Here is a 14134-nt window from a genome sequence, read left to right as displayed (position 1 = left end):
GAAGTGAGACTCAGAGTCTCAGGCTTCAGAGACCACTGCGCCTGTTGTTGGGGCCCGTGCAAACTCCTCTTCCAAGTATTTCCAGAAAAGGAGCTCAGGCACGTTTCTTGTGCCTACCCAAGGTTGACAATGTGAGATGATTATGGGCTGCCCTCTGTGTTCCCAAGTACCCTATCTACCTCATAAACACACATTCCAACAAACAAATTAATTATCACCAGCTGTGGCTCTCACCAGAGGCATACTGAGTCACTTACTTACCTGTGGTCTCCACAATCTCTGCCTGGAGGTGGGGCTCCAGGTGTTCCATCGTAATTTCTTCCCGGGACCATCCAGCCTTGAGCAACTTTAGGACCACCTCATTGATTATATCGCCCCTGAGATTACTGAAAGAGACAAGAGCTTGTTAACCCATTTCTTTATATTTAGCTTCCATATGTGTTATCTCACCGCTGAAACCAATGCATTGGTGCCTGGAAGAATAGAGGCTGAGGGGCGTGGACCTCTCTCTTCCAGGAGACCTTGTCACAACCTCACAACCTAAAGGTCTGCACAGAAGACACTGTCCAGCTTTGCCACCCATTCTCTCTTGTTCCCTTTTGACTCACACTTACTGAGACTGTGCTAAGTGCAGGGAGCATGAAGATGGTAAGATGTGGTTCTTTACTTCTGTGTGGTCTGAGGGGCATCCGTGTATTCGGTTCCAGGACAGTGTGGCAAGCGCTAATGGAGGAGTGAGTGAGTTCTAAGGAGAAGGCTTCAGAGGGAGGACGAGGCTTCTGAGCAAATAAAGAACAATTAGTGACCATCAGACACTTGACAAGGAAGGGATGTGTCCAGGCCTGGGTGCGCCAGAGGAGCATAGGCATGAAAGGTTGGCCAAGGCTAGGGTGAGAAGGCCTTTGTCTGCCATGTACATGGACTTGAGCTTATGGACCATGGAGAAGGGATGGAAAGGAGGATTTAAGAATTAGTTATGGAGGCACAATTGAAAAACCCTGTAACTGATAGATGTGAGAAGTGAAAGGAGGTCATGAAACAACAAGTGTTAGCCTCAAGCTGCTTGCTGTCCCCCTTAACAGAGGTGGAACATGGAAGGGTAGAGATGAAAGCCTGGTTTTACACACATTTGAGTGTTTTTTGCTTGCCTGTGATCTCTCTCAGGTTGTGCTATCACTGGGCAACTAGAATTACGGGTGTGAAGCACAGAAAGCAATTTGGGTTAGAGACAGGAGGGAGAAAGGGGATAGGGAGAGAAGAGCAACCGTAGAGCCACCAGCAGGGAAGCTGGGACAGAGGTGGTGGAGACGTGGACCTCCTCCGTCCTCCCCAGCCCAGGCGTACTTCTCCCCCACCTCACTGAGCTGTCCTCCCTCCCTGAGCTGCAGCCTCTGCCAGCTCCACCAGCTCCTGAAACCGAGGCCTTGCCCAGCTCCACATCAGTGCACTCGCACTTCCCTGTGCTTTCTCTCTCTTTGGAGACGGAGTCTCATTGTGTCACCCAGATTGGAGTACAGTGGTGTGATTTTGGTTCACTGCAGCCTCAACCTCCCCAGGCTCAGCTAATCCTCTCACCTCAACCTCCTAAGTAGCTGAGACTGCAGGTACATGCCACTCTACCCAGATTTGTTTTTTTTTTTTTTTCTTGAGATGGAGTTTCACTCTTGTTGCCCAGGCTGGAGTGCAGTGGCATGATCTCAGCTCACAGCAGCCTCTGCCTCCTGGATTCAAGAGATTCTCCTGCCTCAGCCTCCCAAGTAGCTGGGATTACAGGCACGTGCCACAATGCCCAGCTAATTTTTGTATTTTTAGTAGAGACAGGGTTTCACCATATTGGCCAGGCTGGTCTTGAACTCCTGCCCTCAGCTGATCTGTTCGCCTCAGCCTCCCAAAGTGCTGGGATGACAGGTGTGCCTGGCGCTATTTAAAAAATTTTTTTTTTGTAGAGACAAGGTCTCACTATGTTCCTCAGGCTGGTCTCGAACTCCTAGGCTCAAGTGATCCTCCTACCTCAGCCCCCCTTGCGTTTTCCTCAGGTCCAGTAGAATGAGGTAGGGTAAAGGACAGGGAAGGCAGGTGGCAGGTTAAGGAGTGGGGAACCAGGATCTCCATCTCTTTCCCTCCTTACCCGGCTCTGAAAGCCCCCATGACACCCACCAGTATATTAACTCACATCTTTGCTCATTTAGCCTGTGACCACACCCTGTTGTTCCATGGGGGCTCCTGGGAAGTGAGGGGAGCTGTGTGGTTCTCTCCCTCCCTGCCTCCGCCATTGGGTAGACGCTAAAGCTGGGCAGGCATCCTTCCCTGCCATGCAGGTAAGCCCGGACTGCCAAGTTGTCCAACTGGGTGCCTCATCGTAGGGGGAGGTGCCAATGTGTTTTTCACAACCAGAATTTACCAGGGGTTGAGAGCTCCCAGCTGGAGGAGCCCGGCAGGAACAAGGGCCATCTGCAGTGCTTGCTCAAGGTCAGTTGCTCAGCCAGGCCTCCCCCGAGCAGCAGCTCACAACCCTCTTCCACTTGCCGACACTGCCGCTGCTGCAGGAAGGCCTTCCAGGCACATACCTGTGCACACAGGAGCAGCCACCATTGCGTAAGCTGAGGTAAGAGTCCGCTGCCAGGGTGTTGGCCCATCCTGCATTCCCCACAGGAGGCAGGTAGCACTGTTTACCTTGGCAGAGGCTGAAGGCAGGATCTGGGATGCTGTGAAACCCCACAGTGATACTCCCTCACCCCAGCCCAGGGGCACGGACTCCAGGGCCTTCTCCATCCTGTAAGGTGCTGATGCGGGTAAAGAGAGGTCCCATCACATGGGGCAGGAAGCTGGGCCTATTTATTTCTGTAACCCCAGTGCTTTGCACATATCAGGCACACGGCCTTTAGTAAATAAAGGGACATCTCTGCACATGTGTCTGCACCATCTCCACCCTTCTCAAGCTCTCCTGTTTTGTCTCACAGCCAAAGTCCCTTTTCTTCCACCACTTTACAGGCTTTAATCTCATCCACCGACCCATAACCTGGGGCCCCTCTCTATGCGCCACCCCTCCCGTCTTCAGGATCGCCACTCCAGCACCAGCATTCTACCTTCAGACAGACACTGTCTTCCCGGAGCACCTCAATTCCCTTCCACAGCCACCTGCGTCACTGGGAAGTCTGGAGGAGCCAGAAGGCACCTCTCTCAACCAGCCCTCTCCCCTGCCTCCAGCCCCTGCCAGGGCTGATCTCACCAGCCTTATCCCTAAGACCCCAAAGGAAGGGGACTTAAGGCCTCACCAGAGAGAACTGGTGGTTACTGATAACAAACCCCATGCTAACTGCTCTGTCTTTCCTAAAGAACAGACATAGACTCGATCATCTCTTTGAGCCTTAGTGTCCTCATTTATAAAGTAAGGACTGGACCAATCTAAGCTGTCCCCTCGTTAGTCAACAGGCAGCCAACAGACACGGGGCTGGGGCGCAAGGCCCACGACTCCACGAATAATTTCTATTTGTGTAGTTCTATAATTTTTCAAAGTCCTTTCTTTCCTTTTCCTGACAACAGCACAAAGGAAACAGGCTTTAACTACCCTAGTCACTTTGCAGCTCCCATGAGAACAGGGCAGCAGCTCTGATCGCAGAGTTCCACGTTCCTGTCCTGCCGTGTGAGCCCATTCTTGCAGCCTTCTATATTTGGCAGAAGTGGGCGAAGTAATGTTACTTTTCTGATGCCCAGCCACGGGCCCTGATTCCCTGGCCCGGATGAAGGACAGGCTCTGAGCACCACACTCAACTCCCTGCTTCAGCTCCCACCTCCTCTCTCCTGCCACCAGGGGGAGGCCAGCAAAACCACTGGCGACTCACTTCAAATGGCAGGTTTAGGATTTATTTCAGAATTAAACTGCTGCTCTTCCTACAGTGTGACTTGGTCACTCTAGCAGTTTGAATCAGCTGTGCTTTTCTCTCATGCCCTAGAATCCTTATTACAAGGGATGATTAATTGAAGCTCATTATAGAGATCAAGTCCAGAAACTCCAATATCAACACAGTGTCTCCTCCCAGCCATCGCCGGACTACCTGAGAACCTGAGAGGTTGAGAGGCTGCCACCCTGGACAGCCTGGGGACAGACTATGTCAGCCCAGCCCTCGGCTGGAGGGGGACCTCTGGCTCGTAAAGGCTGGGCACAGGCCCACACCAGAGCCACTAGAACCCAAGGCCACATCTTTTTAATCTGTCCTTTACATCCTTGTCAGTTACACATCCTCCTCCCTGGAGCTCAAAGGCTCCTGGGAGACCTCCCCACCCTGCTGTGGCATGGAGGAGTCTGGCAGACGGCTTTCCCGCAGGCCCCGCCCCATGCCGCCTACAATCACGTGGCCTCGGACAGTCCACCGAGGCTGGGTCACGGGGAGAAAGGCCAGGCGGCTGGTGAGGGGCTAGAGGGTGCTGCCGTCGGGTCGACGGCCAAAATACTACAAAGGCTAACATTTGCCTAGAGACTGCAAGGTCACCGGGTCGCATTAGGCAATCATGGCCCAGGTGAGGTTTTCCAAGCTGAGAAGTGGGTGGGAGAGTCTGTGTGGCTGGCACCACCTGAAGCCAGGAGACCCCTGACGGGGAAAGGGAGGAGGAAGACACTCAGTGCAAGAGAGATCCCTGTGGAAGCGAAAGGGAGGCCCGAGGCTGGGTCACCACGCTTCGCTCCGTGCCGTGGGAAGGACTGGCTTCCACATCGGTGGTTCAGAGGGTCCCCTGACTCCCCAACCCAGGGCTCAAGGGGAGAAACCACAGAGCACCCAGGTGACTCCTCTGTTTGGGCTCATATGCATGTTGCAGCCTCCACCTCACTCCCTATAACAGGAGGAGAGGTGAGCCCAGCTGCCTCCGAAGGTGGGAAATAAACAGTACAGAATGTGGGGATAAAAACTAATTAGAAGAATGTACTGTCCTCACCTCCTGGTTCTGGGCACTCAAATCATGCAAGAGAGCTCTCTCTTAAAAGTCACCCTGGGCGCCCCGCTCCCCTCCCACTTCGCAATGCATTGTAAGTCTCCACAGCTTCACCTACAGACCAGGAGGGCTGCCTGCCTGCCACCACACAGAAATCCCAAGTCAGCAATGGTTTAAACCTGTTTCACTTTTTTTTTTTTTTTAGAGACAGAGTCTCTCTTGTTGCCCAGGTTAGAGTGCAATGGCATGGTCTCAGCTCACTGCATCCTCTGCCTCCCAGGTTCAGGTGATTCTCCTGCCTCAGCCTCCCTAGTAGCTAGGATTCCAGGCGCCTGCCACTACACCCAGCTAATTTTTGTATTTTTAGTAGAAACAGGCTGGTCTCGAACTCCTGACCTCAGGTGATCCACCCACCTCAGCCTCCCAAAGTGCTGGGATTATAGGCGTGAGCCACCGCACCTGGCCCGTTTCAGTTCTTCTTGTGAATCCACACTGAAACAAGATGTGCCCTCCACAGCTCACCCCTTCACCCCTCCACACTCCCCAAGCTAGGATGAAAATCAGCATCTCCCCACCAACTTCCCCATCCTCACAAAGTGCACCCTGCAGCTTGGGAAAACCCCCCAGCAAGCAAGCGCTGGCCTGGGGAAGGCGAGGCCGGAGTGGAGTTGGGAAGAAAGCACTTGGTTTGACTCCTACCGAGGCTCGAGCTATTGTGAAGCCTTCGAATTGGGTCAACAAGGACCCAAACTCAACTTGTAACAGACGCAGGACTCCCCCAGTTGGAGCCTCTGCAAAAAGATGAGGTTGGACAAGTTATTTCTAAGTTGTCTTCCCGCAAAGACATGTCAACAAAAGTACAGGACCCACAGTGCCGTGATTCAGTGACTGGGTCCTGCGTGGCAGTGTCACAACTGAACTACAGGTACTCAGAGGAAGCATGGGTTTCTCTCAACCCGTATGCCCTGGATTTTAAGCCAGTGATGACTTCTCATGATTGGAGCAGAAATAGACCTTCCAAGGCTGGAGGAAGAAATGGCCATGTTGGACTTGATGGGAGACTATGCCGTTCTCTAACCAGGCTTGCCTTGGGAATTTGTTTCAAAAAATCTGTCACCCAGATTGGAGTGCAGTGGCCCGATCTCAGCTCACTGCAACCCCCACCTCCTGGGTTCAAGCGATTCTCCCACCTCAGCCTCCCGAATATCTGGGACCACACGTCACCACGCCCAGCTAATTTTTGTACTTTTTGTAGAGAGAGGGTTTCGCTGTGTTGCCCAGGCTGGTCTTGAACTCCTGGACTCAAGGGACCCGGCCACCTTGGCCTCCCAAAGTGCTGGGATTACAGGTGTGAGCCATCACAGCTGGCTGCTGCTTTCTGTACCAGAGTTTGTGCTGTTTTTTTCTTGAGGAAAAGGTTCTGAACCTGGGGGCGTGTGGAAGCCTCCACTGCCAGCTAGTATCTTCCCCTCCCCCAGCCCTCCTGACTACTGTTCCCCAGAACCCACCTGAGAAACAGAAAGATAGTCCACGTAAACTCGGCCCTGTGGCCCTCAGGGGCCCGGCGTTCTAAGTGTGGCTCAAGCACCTCCAGCAGCCCTGGGTGTAGCTTCTCAGCCTCATCGAAGATGAACAGGGTCTGGTGGCAGAGCTGCTGCGTCTCCCGGATCTGGCCCATCAGCTGCTCCTGCATGGGATATAGGGAGCAGCTGGGGAACTGGCGACTCCTTCCGCCTCTGGCCTTGAGGGCGTGGTTTCCCCTGGGCATGTGCAATGGACTCCTTGGGGCTGGGTTTCACCCCCTCGAACCTATCAAATCCAAGCTCTGGGGGAAGGCCTAGGACATTTGCATCTGACCAGCTCTCAGGTGATTCTCAAGCACCCTGAGGGTTGAAAGCTAAACAAGGTGAAGCCAGCCTGGGGACTAGGAAAGAGCCTAGAAAGGAGTGGGGAGAAGCCCTTCTGCCCTTGAGAAGGGGCCCCTGCTCCAGCCCTGCTTTCTCCTCTCCAGGACTAGGTCCCATCCCCGAGCTAATAATGTCCACACTGCCTGCAAAATTTCATTACTTCTACAACAAAAAAATCCAGGCGCAACTTCCCTGTTTAAGCTCGGGGTCTATTCCCAGGGGGTGGGTAGGAGTTGGGCTTTAACACAGGGGTGATGGGCAAGAAGAGGCTCATGTGCCTAGAGGCAGTCACAGTCCCCTGCCCTGAACTCCCGGGTGCACAGCGCCCACGGGCACCCTGGCTGGGCCGAGATCTCAGGGGGGAAGTCTGCTGAAGGACTCACTGGGCCCAACCAACATCCGACTTCGCTCCTGCAAGGGGCTGCGGAGGGTTCTTTGTCCCAGGCAAGATAGTAAACCCTCAAGTGAAAAGATGGTTCTTTGCAATGTTCATCAAAATGGGCAGGGAATATATTATTCAGGCCCAGCTCCCACCCCAGAGCCCACACTCCTGTCTACTGGGTGCACCCGTGTGGGGGAAAGTGTGAGGTGTAGGGCTGTGCACATGCCAGTTTTCAGAGCGGGGAAGCTGGGGCTGCAGCAGTTTTGCCAGTCTAAGCCAAATAGTTCTTCCTGGAGAGGCCAGCTCAGCCTGCCCCTGCCCTCCAAAGCCATATGGAAACTGCCAGGAGACGTGGGCAGTCCCTGTCCTCAGACACTGACATAATCTTCCCAGGTGAACACATTCCAGATATCAGAACAGAAAGCCAAAGACAGGTGCAGTCATTTCTGTCCGGCTCTTCTGGTATGTTTTCAATACTACATGGCTGAATTAGTAGAAGAAACCCAAACGGCAGAACAGCCAAGGAAATTTCTGTCCATCCACTTGCTGTTATATAATAAGCCGATACGGGAAGACGTGGAAAATCATATAAGATAGGATAGGCCTGTTTTTTTTTTTTTGAGATGGAGTCTCACTCTGTCGTGCAGTGGTGCGATCTCGGCTCATTGCAAGCTCCACCCCCTGGGTTCACGCCATTCTCCTGCCTCAGCCTCCCCAGCAGCTGGGACTACAGGCGCCCGCCACCACGCCCGGCTAATTTTTTGTATTTTTAGTAGAGACGGGGTTTCACCGTCTTAGCCAGGATGGTCTCGATCTTCTGACCTTGTGATCTGCCCACCTCAGCCTCCCAAAGTGTTGGGATTACAGGCGTGAGCCACTGCGCCCGGCCAATAGGCCTGTTTTTTAAAAAGGCAGGATATGCCACTCTCTGTCCAATGTAGTTACAATGACAGCCTGGGGAAACGTTCCGCACCAAAGGCAGCACATAAAATGCTAACTCTCTTTAGTTGACAAGGGTGTGCCCATGTGGACAGTCCGATAGTTTTTGCTTTTCTCTGTTCTACACTGCCTGTGACATTTCAATACTTCTACAACAAAAATCAACATGCAGCGTCCCTGCTTAAGTGCAGCGTCCAGCCTCTCGAGTGTGACTATTCGGGGGACAGAGCAGTGGGGGGTGTTTGGAACACCAGTCCCCACCAGATGCTCAGGGCCTCCGTGAGGAGTGGACCGAGTGAGTGGCTCTGTCACAGGTTCTGCCACCTGTCCCCACCTCCCCAGGCTTCTCCAGAGCCCACTTCCTTGCAAGGAAGGGCTGGCAGAAGGGTCTTCCTCCCAGCACAGAGGCCTCACCCCAGCCCTGGTCGGCCTCACCTTGTACAGGTCCACATATTTGCGGTGAGGAAAGTGGAACGTGGCGATGAACATCCTGACACAGTCACTCATCAGCCCATCCCGATACAGGTTCTCCACCAGCATCCGTGCCACGAAGTTCTTGCCTGTGCCAGACCAGCCGTGGAACGACAGAGCAAGGGCCTTGTCTGGCTGGGGCGTCTCTAAGTAGCCCCTCACTGTTCTTAGGACCAGCTGCCGGACCAAATGCTGGCCATGCAGCCGCACGTTCAGGTCCCACTCTAAGCCTAAGGACGAGAAAGAGGCAGTCACAGCAAAAGGCACACAGAGGCGCATCCACCACAGCAGCCAGCAGCCCGGAAACCAAGCAACTCTGAATCTCTCTTGGTTGGGATCAGTTACTCCTCCTGTTTGGCATAATAAGCAGACAGAAGGCAGACTTTGTAGCAGAAGGGATGCAAGGACTACTTTCTTTCCTTTTTCTTTTTTGAGAGGAAGTCTTGCTCTGTCACCCAGGCTAGAGTGCAGTGGTGCAATCTCAGCTCCGCCTCCCTGGTTCAAGCGATTCTCCTGCCTCAGTCTCCTGAATGGCTGGGATTACAGGTGCCCACCACCATGCCCGGCTAACTTTTGTATTTTTAGTAGAGATGGGGTTCACCGTGTTGGCTAGGCTGGTCTGGAACTCCTGACCTCGTGATCGCCCGCCTCGTCCTCCCGAAGTGCTGGGATTACAGGCGTGAACCACCATGCCTGGCCTCAAGGACTACTTTTTGAAGAGTTTGGGAAATAAAGATGGGACTTAGGGAGACAGAGGAATCACCCTTCCTGAAGATCCTGCACATACCCAGAGCAGTTGGCACAGACCTGTCTAGGGAGGAATCCTGTCCCCCATGTCCTGAGGCTGCTCCCATCCCTTGGTTTCAGGGCTCCCTGTTTCATGCAGAAGCTTGATTTTATTCATTCTCATTCAATTCAGCCGACACTTGTTGAGAGCAGCTCCAGTGTGCAAAGCCCTCTGCTAGGCCTAACTTCCTCTCAGACCTGAGGTTGTAGGATTTGTAGATGGGGCTACCAGGAGCCACAGTGGAGGCAGGGAGGGTGTGCTGCCAGCTGTGGGTGAGCACTCCAAATCCAGGATCAATTGGTTGAACACCTCAAGCCAGCCCAGAGCGTGTATTCTGGAGCCTTGGGAGGTCAAGGTCTATGATAAAACGTTGAGGGTATCACACATTGCTCCAAAAGTAGTAGTGACATAGAAGAAAATTAACATTTGCTGTTTTCTCTGTATTCAGAACTGGGCTAAGTGTTTTACATTTAGTCTTCACAATTCTGCAAGGCAGGCATTATTATTCCCATTTAAAGCTGAAGAAACTGGCTAGGCGAGGTGGCTCACGCCTGTAATCCCAGCACTTTGGGAGGCCGAGGTGGGTGGATCACCTGAGGTCAGGAGTTCGAGATCAGCCTGGTCAATGTGGCAAAACCCCATCTCTACTAAAAATACAAAAATGAGCCAAGCATGGTGGCGTGCGCCTATAATCCCAGCTACTTGGGAGGCTGAGGGAAGAGAATCGCTTGAACCTGGGAGGCGGAGGTTGCAGTGAGCCGAGATCACGCCACCGCACTCCAGCCTGGGTGACAGAGACTGACTTGGTCTCAAAATAAATAAATAAAAGAAATAAAATAAAATACAGCTGAGGAAATGGACACTTGGGAAGGACTCTGCCAGCAAGGAAGAGGCAAGACTAGGAATCCAGTGGAGGAGTCTCTGATTCCCCGGCCACAACAATTTGGATATCCAGGCCTTTGTCGAACAGGCATGTTGAGGGCAGAACGTAGTTGAGGGCAGAAAGTAACTCGCTAATTGCCACCTAGGGTCTTATCCAAGTCAGCAGTGATCCAAATTCAGACTTCCTGACCTGTATGTACTCCTATCTTCTGTCCTGAGCCAGACTGTGTCCCTAAAAACACTGTGTTATTGGCATTTTGGCCAATTAAGTGACCTAAATATCTAAGGTGGGCCTCATTTATGGAGACTGAAGGAGCTGGGATCAGAACTCTGGGTAAGAAATTGCTCCTGGGGAAAAGAGAGGAAGCTTTTGCAAATGTCTGAATAGGTTTCAGAACATGGGGCCAAAGATGACCTTGTGAGAGTGAAAATGCAAATCAACTGCAATATGCAAATCAAGTCACCCAAACTAATTAGAAAATACTGGTTGCCGGGTGCAGTGGCTCACACCTGTAACCCCAGCACTTTGGGAGGCCGAGGTGGGCAGATCACAAGGTCAGGAGTTCAAGACCAGCCTGGCCAACACGGTGAAACCACGTCTCTACTAAAACTACAGAAATTAGCCGGACGTGGTGGTGGGCACCTGTAATCCCAGCTACTCAGGAGGCTGAGGCAGGAAAATTGCTTGAACCCGGGAGGCAGAGGGTGCAGTAAGCTGAGATCGCACCACTGCACTCCAGTGTGGATGCAAAGCAAGACTCTGTCTCAAAAAAAAAAAAAAAAAAAAAAAGAAAGGGACACTTGTAATCATAACCCAGAATTTCTGATCAGTTCTCTCACTGGATAGTTCCAGCCCCTCTGAGAGGTCCGTTTCTGTTTAGAGTGAAACAAGGTGCTCTGGGCCTGACTCTCCTAGAGATCAAAGGAGATGTTGGATTATGAGTTAATCCCTTTGAAACTCTTAGCACAGTGCCTGGTATGTATAACAGATATTAGGTATTCTCTTCTCCTTGGAAACGCTCTCAGGGATGCGGGAGGACATGGTGGGGGTAGCTGACAAATGAGCAGAGGAAAACCTGTTTAGACAGGGGACACACGGTGGTAATGATGGGCCTGTTCCCTCCTCCCCGCTTAGCTGAGTGTGATGTGTTCATGGCATTCCCATGGATCCTCAAGATGCACGAAACAGCTCAGTTTGCCTGGGCTATTAAGCTAGAGGCTAAAAAGGGGCTTCCCTGACTCAAGCATTTGGTACTCCTTCAAAACCTCAGACTGTGGCAGAAGTTCCTGCTTGTGGGGAGGTTGGACAGGATGACGAAAGGTCCCTTGCATCTAACCATTTCCCCTGGACTGCGTCCCCTCCCCACAGATCCCTAGTCCCTTGAAGCCATGCGAGGTCCAACCTGTAAAGTTGTTGGAGATTCTGCAATCCCCACCGGGGCAGCAGTCTTGGAAGCTGCAGTACCACGTGGTCAGGAGATCCAAGTACCGCTGGCCCAACAGGGGAAGGCGCCAGCCTGGAAAAGGAAGAGCTGTGAGACCGAGAGGAGACCATCCGGAGCTCGACAGTGATGCGGCAACGTTGCCACACAATTTGTCAGGGACAGAGCGACACCCAGAACTCAGATTCCAACTGCCAGCCCCAGCTCAGCCCACTGTCGGTCCTCAAGCCCTGCGTCCAAAAGCAGCAAAGGAGACGGCAGTCACCAGGCATGTCCACAGCGGACGTTCCCTAGAGCTGTCAAGAGCAGCACCTTCGAATAACGCCAGGGTGGGCTGGGAGACGGCACAAGCGGTGCAAGCGAGTCTGGAAAGCGCGGGGATGAGGGGCGGCAGGGGACGGGCAGCCAGGCCGCAGGGGGCGGCACCGGGGATGCGAGTGGGGCCGGAGCGGTGATGGGGCTCCCTGCTCCGCGGAGGCTGCCCCCGCCTACAGCCGGTACCGGCGGCTGAGCGGAGCAGAACTGCGGGCCCTGACGTCGCCCGGGGCAGGAGCGAGGCGACCACAGCCGCGCCCGGATCGCACTCTGCTCCGCAGCGAACGGCGGGCCGCGGGGACGGGGTCTTACCCAGGGGCCTCGCGGCTGCCTCCTCGTCCTCGTCACAGTCGTCCGGCCACACCTGGCAGCTGAAGAGCGTCCAGTACCGCTTGGAGAGGGCGCCGGCCGCCCTGAGCTGCTCCTGCAGGCGCTGGAAGCCCGGCCAGGCCCAGGCCGAGCCCGGCTCGTCGGTTCCCTCCCACGGCCTGGAGGTGCCGCGGGGCTCAGGCGCGCCCGGGAGCAGCAGCAGCAGCAGCAGCAACAGGAGAAAGAGCCAAAGCTGGCGCCACGAGCCGCGAAGCATGGCCGGCCCCAAGCTGCGGGACCCTCTGGCTGCCGGCCTAGCCGGGCTCCCTTAAGCCGGGGGCTGTCGGGCGGAGACCGCACTTCCGAGGCGGGAGTGAACCCGGGATTGGTGTTGCTCTGGCGACCGGCGGGCCGGGCTGAGTGCGCACTGGCAGCCTCCGTACACGTGACCCAGGCGGGAACCCGAAACCCTGGCGGGGGTCCTGAGAGGCGGTCCGGAGACTGACTTCAGGCAAGGTGCAACTAACTGGCTTCCTGGAAGCAGTTTATTCTGGGTCGTGATTGTGGTTGCAAAGGTGAAATCAGGCTTTGAAATGGCCACTGTCAATCACTCGGCTAGGACTTTCGGACGGACCTGGTGGCCCATCAGAGGCCTACCGAATAAGGACACTCCTGCTCTGCCTCGCGTTTGCAGATCAACTTCTCGCCAACCTGTTAGAGGAAGCCGGGACACCGTCTCAGCCAGGAGCATTAGGCAGGCCAGGAGAGTCAGCTGAGTGAAGAGGCCCTGGAAAGAAGGGCGCAGCTGGGTGCCTGTCTGGCCGAGGTTGCCCTGGCTCCTCCGCAGAGGGAAATGAAACCGCAGCAAAACACCAGCAGGTTTCCACAGTTTGGGAGTCCACGAAAAGCAAGAGGAAGCTGATTGACGGGCCCCAGTCTGGAAGTGTTTGGATTTTGGAAACCCCCCGAGTCACGGGTAAATCATAAGGCGTCATGTCAATGTAATTATATCTCATAAAAAGGTGAAGTACTGTGTGCGCTTTCTTGACTAGGTTTGCAACTTTCAAGTGCTGGGACTGAGTAGCCCGTCCGACACCACTGGCAAGAGACTCCAGGGCCTGTTTCCCTCAGCGCTCTCTTCTCCATAGCGAGCAGCTTGGAACAAGGCTGTTAGATTTCAGAAGAGCTTAATGCATTGTTTAAAATCACCTGGCCTACTTCAGCCAATGGCCAAAAAGCCATCTTGTCTTAGGAGAAAACTGCTGTCTAGAGAGATCAGAGGACTTGGCTAATGTCGTATGTTCAGTGGCTTTGAGGGTGGGCCCTCCAGACAGCAAGGTGAATCTGAGCACCATGTGTCACAAATGTCACAGGCAACTTGACTCATCTCTTCACCCCCGTCTCTTAGATCACACCCAGTGCCAGGTCTGCTCCATTCTCAGCAGCACACCAAATCTGCGCCTTTCATTCAAACAGCTACAGAAACTAGACAAGCACCTTTGCTAGGACACAAGGTTGAGATGAAAAGTAAAATGTTCGTAGTGTCTCAGCCATTCGGTGTGATGTCAAAAACTTTTCAGAGAAGCAGCCATGGCACCAGCCCAGCACTGTGTACATTAAGCTTGTGGAGTCCACCAGAGACAATTAACAGCACATACACCACAGTGCTTACTGGAAAACCAAACAAATTAGGCCGGGTGCGGTGGCTTAGGCTTGTAATCCTAGCACTTCAGAAGGACGAGGAGGGCGGATCACCCGAAATCAGGAGTTC

General features: G+C 53.7%; 1 protein-coding gene across 1 annotated transcript in view; it reads right to left on the bottom strand.

The window, feature by feature from the left end:
- Window positions 1-14134, bottom strand: part of LOC105484499 (torsin family 3 member A) — a 15640-nt gene extending 1506 nt beyond the window's left edge. Inside the window, exons 1-5 of the mRNA XM_011746181.3 lie at window positions 12367-14134; window positions 11701-11814; window positions 8593-8858; window positions 6438-6616; window positions 262-386 (exon numbers count right to left, since the gene is read on the bottom strand). Coding sequence (XP_011744483.2) covers window positions 262-386; window positions 6438-6616; window positions 8593-8858; window positions 11701-11814; window positions 12367-12640 — 958 coding nt within the window. The 5' untranslated portion in view covers window positions 12641-14134. The remainder of the gene's footprint in view (window positions 1-261; window positions 387-6437; window positions 6617-8592; window positions 8859-11700; window positions 11815-12366) is intronic.

This window comes from Macaca nemestrina, chromosome 1, assembly GCF_043159975.1.
Source record: "Macaca nemestrina isolate mMacNem1 chromosome 1, mMacNem.hap1, whole genome shotgun sequence".
NCBI lineage: Eukaryota > Metazoa > Chordata > Mammalia > Primates > Cercopithecidae > Macaca > Macaca nemestrina.
Note: the sequence above shows the minus strand (reverse complement) of the source record. Positions and strands in the feature narration are given on the sequence as shown.